General features: G+C 38.2%; 1 protein-coding gene across 2 annotated transcripts in view; it reads left to right on the top strand.

The window, feature by feature from the left end:
- Positions 1-2,095: 2,095 nt before the first annotated feature.
- Positions 2,096-6,026, top strand: part of nt5dc1 (5'-nucleotidase domain containing 1) — a 71,068-nt gene continuing 67,137 nt past the window's right edge. The window contains exons 1-7 of one of the 2 annotated variants that reach the window (XM_080047556.1): positions 2,357-2,429; positions 4,014-4,072; positions 4,181-4,272; positions 5,305-5,376; positions 5,512-5,621; positions 5,757-5,836; positions 5,930-6,011. In XM_080047556.1, coding sequence (XP_079903682.1) covers positions 4,058-4,072; positions 4,181-4,272; positions 5,305-5,376; positions 5,512-5,621; positions 5,757-5,836; positions 5,930-6,011 — 451 coding nt within the window. In that variant the 5' untranslated portion in view covers positions 2,357-2,429; positions 4,014-4,057. Of the gene's footprint in view, positions 2,430-4,013; positions 4,073-4,180; positions 4,273-5,304; positions 5,377-5,511; positions 5,622-5,756; positions 5,837-5,929; positions 6,012-6,026 lie in introns of both variants that reach the window. The other variant, XM_080047555.1, reaches the window with a different exon arrangement.

Here is a 6,026-nt window from a genome sequence, read left to right as displayed (position 1 = left end):
ATTAAAAATGTTAATACATTTTAAAATATCTAAGTACATTTCATACATTTGCATATCTAGATGTTGGATAAAGCCAGAGTTATTTTTTTCTTCCATTTCTACAACATATTAGAGTCCGTTTTTACACAACAGATTTTTGAAACGGACTTTTTTCATTTGATAAATCTAAAAATTGGCTTTACAGTCCTAGTAAACCCAAATCGAGAAACTCCTATGAATCTGGGGAGTCTGTTGAATGTTAGCATCTGTAAATAGCAAGGCATATTTATGAATCCAAATTAAAGATATTCATTTAAAGGCCCACCGGTTTGAATATGAAGGTGTATTGAATTCTGAGATCCTATGTAGTATAAATGTGCAAAAAAAATTGAAATCGGTTCATCCTAGCCTGAGAAAAGGCAGAAAAAAAAACTTACTTTGTAAATATTACTGTGATGTCTTTTACTGTGACATCACAGTAATATTTACAAAGTACGTTTTTTTTAACCCTATATTTCTCTTTCTGTGATGTCACGAGAAAGAGAAATATAGGGTTAAAAAAACCACTCTTTCTGCCTTTTCTCAGGCTAGGATGATTTTAATTTTTTTTTGCACATTTATACTACATAGGATCTCAGAAGTCAATACACCTTCATATTCAAACCGGTGAAGTAGGCCTTTAAGTACAGCAACTAACATTAACAAATAATGTTGATACAGTGGTCGTTAAAGATGGTTGTGAGAAATATACAGACGTAAACAGACAAGGTTTTGTCAAATAAACACTTAAATGTACATTTTACCCATTTGATTTTAATACTTTATGAAAGAAGACATGTTATGGAAGCAAAATAGACTCTAAAATAATCTTTAAATTGACCAGTGCTTGAATAAACAATGTTTTTGCCTGCAGTGTCTCGCCTTGTTAAGACCAATGACTCAGACCCTTATCGCCTCCCATATACTACACAATCCTCAATGTGTTACATCAACACACACTGTTATTTGTCTGCAAATTGTGATCATTTGAATATTTTTGATGATTTCCTGCACACTTTTACAGCTCTTCATTTAAAAAAAATTATATATAATGGTGCATCTTTCTGTTTTAATAAGGTTTTTGGTTATAATATATATTATAATAAAATGTCTACTCTTAGACTTGCCTTTACTTATGTCCTCTATGTTTATGTTTTTGAATATTTATTGTGTGCACTATCAGACCACGGCTAATTCCATTAAGGAGTATTCTGATTCATGATATGCCTATAATTAATAGACAGTGAAGTCATGACTACAAGGTGCATTAAAGACACAGGTGTGTAATCCAAAGAGACACTTTAATGATTAACTTTGGTGAAAGCATCATGAGTCCAAGTTAACCATAGCCAAGTAAATATGTGTCATTCTTGCTAGATGTTCACCTGATCAGTGAAAACGTCAGAAGCTTTTTAACTGAAACTACTGCTGCTAGAAAATTGACAAAGTTGTTTAACATTTTTTTTTTGTTAAAGACAACGTAAATAGTTCACAGAATAGTAAAGTTTGATTGCCTTTTGGAAATTCAGTTTGTTACAGTTGAATACATATGAATGCGAGATGTTGCGACTAGAATGAACACATACAGTAAGCTAATTGTTTTATTTTCTTCGACGTTTGAAGAAACAAAACAAAATACCAAATTCTTCCAAAGTAATGCAACATCAATAGGCCCATACATATGGCCAACTGCTCTGAACTTTGCTAGCATTTTTTGGATGCCAAACAATGCCAAAAAAAAAGGTGCAACACTGTTTGGAAATGCAGTACTTTTTCTTTTTACTATAGCCTGGGCAACATAGCCTGCTTTGCTGCAAATTGGATGTATTTGGGCATCCGGGTATTGTTTGGCATACTGCATTGAACATCCTGAATCTCTTTCTGGAATAGGCTACTAAATAGTGTAGAATTAGGCCTATGGGTACTGGAACGCAGGGTTTGCTCATTTGAATTTCACCATCCAAAGTGACGTTGCGCATTCATACCGTGCGTTACGGTTTTCGTTCCACACCCGGAAGCACTGCATGCTCTCCCGTACTCCTCGCCTCTCTGCCGCCTTCCTCTGGCACACGGGGAGTTTAACTTCTGGCTCCTCCAGTAACTTACTGTCGTTAACCGTTTGGATCTTCTCAATTTGGGGTTAATCAAAACAGTCTCTGTGAATCATCATACAGCCTACGTACAGAGACGTACAGAGCGTACAGCCGCCTTCACACAGTGACATTGACAGACGGCGGTAGTGTTGTGCTGCCCGTGCACAAGTTGATGTGTGTACTGTTAACGTTGGGCTCCGGAGCGCTGTCCTTGCTTTAGCTACAATGAGCGAATACCTCAGCCTGTCGGATTGCGATGTTATCGGCTTCGACCTGGACCACACGCTGTGCCGCTACCATCTGAAGGAGACTTCGAGGGTGAGTGCGTGTAGCGCGTTCGGCTATAGCCCCTGATACATAACCATACGGCGGCAGCGGTGAGGCTTCCATCTGCAACACATCTGGATTTAAAAATAGCACGGAGGAGTCAATTCGCTCCACGGTCACTAGCCAATTGTGCCCCCCCCCCCCCCCCCTGCATTGTGTTAAAATGGCCTGTTTGGGGTGGTTAATGCCTACGTGAACGGGTGAACGGGTGTGGAAGTGTGTATGGTGATGCGATGCTCCTGATGCTGCAGTCACTCTGCGTGACTCACTGGCATAGACTGGATGGTTGATTCTCATAGGCTACATGTCTTCACATCTTCTGTGAGGCCTATAGGCTATGATAAAGCAGATGATGTTAGAAGCAGCAACACCCACTATAGCTGAATTCTTAGAGGATGAATGAAAAAAACACTAACACAAATTGAATGACTGAATGCCAGCCAATAATTACAGCTGGGTTTATCAGGCCTGGGATTCATTTATGCTCTATGCTGTCTCATGCATGTCACATGTGGGTCTAGTAATCCAGCCAGTTAGGGCAGTAGCCCGGGCTAGGGAACCCCAAAAGGATTGCCCTTTAAAGGCGGAGTCAGTGATTCTGAAGAATGCTGGTTGTCAACAACACTTTCTGTCAAAATCTCTTCACGATCCGCTACCTGACTTACTATGTGTGTGCTGAAGGAAACCAATTCAGTGTTAATACACAGCCTAGGCTCTGTAAACGGTCATGCTACTTGCTACGGTGGGCCATATTTGTTTACATTGCCTTTGTTTACATACCAGTTTACAGAGCCTAGGCTGTGTATTAATAACGTCAGATTTCTTTTCAGCACGCACACAGTTCGGACAGGTAGTAGATCGTGAGGAGATGTTCACTGATTCTCCAGAATAGCATATATATATATGATTTTATTCAGGACACATGAAGATACTCCACCTTTGAGGAAAGACGCTGCAGGTGAATAGGGTAACATTTTCAACTTAGATATTATCATGAAACTTTGCCAGTTGATAAACATACTTTTAGTTTTTTGTTTTTGATTTTTGTTAATGACATGTTTAAATAAGTATGCATATATTCGCATCTCTTTAAAAACCCCAAATCTAGATGTTGGATAAAGTAAGAGTTAAAAGTGGCAAAAAGGAACAAAAATAAAATTGCATGTTACCTCCCAGAATATACTGTTCGAAAAGATTCCACTAATCATAATGCCTTTAAAGATGTACTATGTAATTTTGGGTGTGTCAGAGAAGTGAACGTTTTCTAAGGTATATTCTCATAACTGAATAAAAAACCTTCCTCACAGGAATATTGGATCCTTGGAACACTGTTTGAAGTTAGAACGCTTCCCCAAAAACTTTCATTGTCGTTGTTTACAGCAGCAGGGCACACAGTTTGGTTTACAAACACATCCTAGTCTTACTTTTGGTGCCAGGGGCCTCACAATAATTGTGTTTATATTTATGACGAAATAATTATTCATGACTAAAAATTACATGTAGAGAAAATCTGTTTTGCAAACTAACCGCTGGCTCTGCAAATGTAAACAAATCCCCTCCTCTGAAACTACACAGTGCACCTTTAACAAAAAGAAGGACATCCCGATCAGCAACATTACATGTTGAACTCTTTGGTATGAAGAAGAGCCTGTATATATTGCTGGCATTATTCTTATAAATTGCCACGTGAAATGTACAGCTCAGTGCAGTTAGTGATGCTATCTCGTCCTTGTTTCTTGCAGCTGATCTACGAGAGCTTTACCAGGTTTCTGGTGGAGCATAAAGGCTATGACAAGGACCTGCTGAACCTCACCCCCGCTGACTGGGACTTCTGGTGAGTCGGCAGCAGCAGCAGCACTAGCAGTTCTCCCCATACCAGCATAGGGGGAGCTATGGTGACATAAAGTGGTATAATGAATATCCAATTATCCCTGGGTTCCGATCCCCATACTTACCTACTATTTAGTATGCCAGAAAAAGATTTAGGATGCCCTAATACATGCACGTCAATTGTAGTATGCCGAAAATACATTAATGCCCCACTAACTCCAATAGCATTTTGGAGTATTCGTCTTTATTCTTGACATTTCTCGACACAATGAAAAAAAAAATCTTCCTTATCTGATTTTTTTTCTCTCTCGTGTGGCCCTAAAACTCTTCTGTACTTTAGTATGTAGCGTAGTAAAAAGAAAGTGTATGTGATTTGGAATGCAGGGTCAATCTTTCAGGGGATTGTTAAGGCTACATTCACATACTACTTATGGCAGTGTTTTAATCACAGTCTGTCAGCCTCAACCTCATCACTGATAAAACATGCCTCTTCGTTTGCCTTGTTGACTTTTGGTAGGCCGTTATTCGCAATCATTATTGGTTAACACTTTACAATAAGGTACACAAAATTGTAGTAGCTACTACATACCTACTACATAGATATGTGTTACCTACTACATAGGTTTTTTTGTGTTACCTACTACATAGGGTTTTTTTTTGCGCTACCTAACACATAGGTTTTTTTTGTGTTACCTACTACATAGGGGTTTTTTTTGTGCTACCTAACACACAGGGTTTTTTTTTGTTGTGCTACCTAACACATAGGGTTTTTTTGTGTTACCTACTACATAGGGTTTTTTTGTGTTACCTACTACATAGGTAGCACAAAAAAAACCCTATGTGTTAGGTAGCACAAAAAAAAACCCTATGTAGTAGGTAACACATATCTATGTAGTAGGTATGTAGTAGCTACTACAATTTTGTGTACCTTATTGTAAAGTGTTAGTGAATTCTGTCGTTCTGCATATCACGTAATACAACTGTACATGTGAAATCCTTGATAGTATGTTTAAAGCATGCTGCATTGTGTGTCCAGTTTTAAAGGATTAGTGGTGGATCTGGATGATGGAAACCTCGTGAAGCTAGCTGAAGATGGAACTGTCTTGCGGTATGCTCTTTTTATGTGTGAAATGCATTGGAACATCCCTTTAGTTCCTTTATTAAAGTTGTCATTGTTTTCACAGACTCTTTAAGTGGTATAATATATTTTCTTTTTAAAATGTTTATTTCTTGCTTGATTTAGAGCGACTCATGGAACCAATGACCTCAGCACAGAAGAGATCATCAAACATTATGGTCCAAAAAGGGAGTGGAAGCACTACAACAGCCTCAATACTTCCTTCACAAGATCTGGTATAATGTTTTTATCTATCTCTATTACCTCACGTACTCTGTTGGCTCTTAAGGAGGCTAACATTCATTTTGGGGGATTTACCCAAATTATCTGTCACTACTTTTCATTGATTTACTAATCTTTTGTTTTTCCAGCAAAATACTATTATTATGACAACTACTTTGATCTACCCGGGGCTCTCCTCTGTGGAAGGGTTGTGGATATGCTGAATAAGGTACATTTTGATAAGGTTTTCGTATTAATGGTTTATATTGAATTATGGAAAACAAAATGTATTAATATGTAACTTTATGTTTATGGGAACAAGCGAGGGAAGGAAGTGAATTCTGACTTTTGGAAAGACATGGTTGCTGCCATCGACCACAATTACAACACATCTGCATTCAAAGGTACGTCTTCCACAT

The sequence above is a fragment of the Ammodytes marinus genome (genome assembly GCF_949987685.1).
Source record: "Ammodytes marinus genome assembly, chromosome: 19".
Lineage (NCBI taxonomy): Eukaryota > Metazoa > Chordata > Actinopteri > Uranoscopiformes > Ammodytidae > Ammodytes > Ammodytes marinus.
This window is presented reverse-complemented; position numbering and strand designations above follow the sequence as displayed.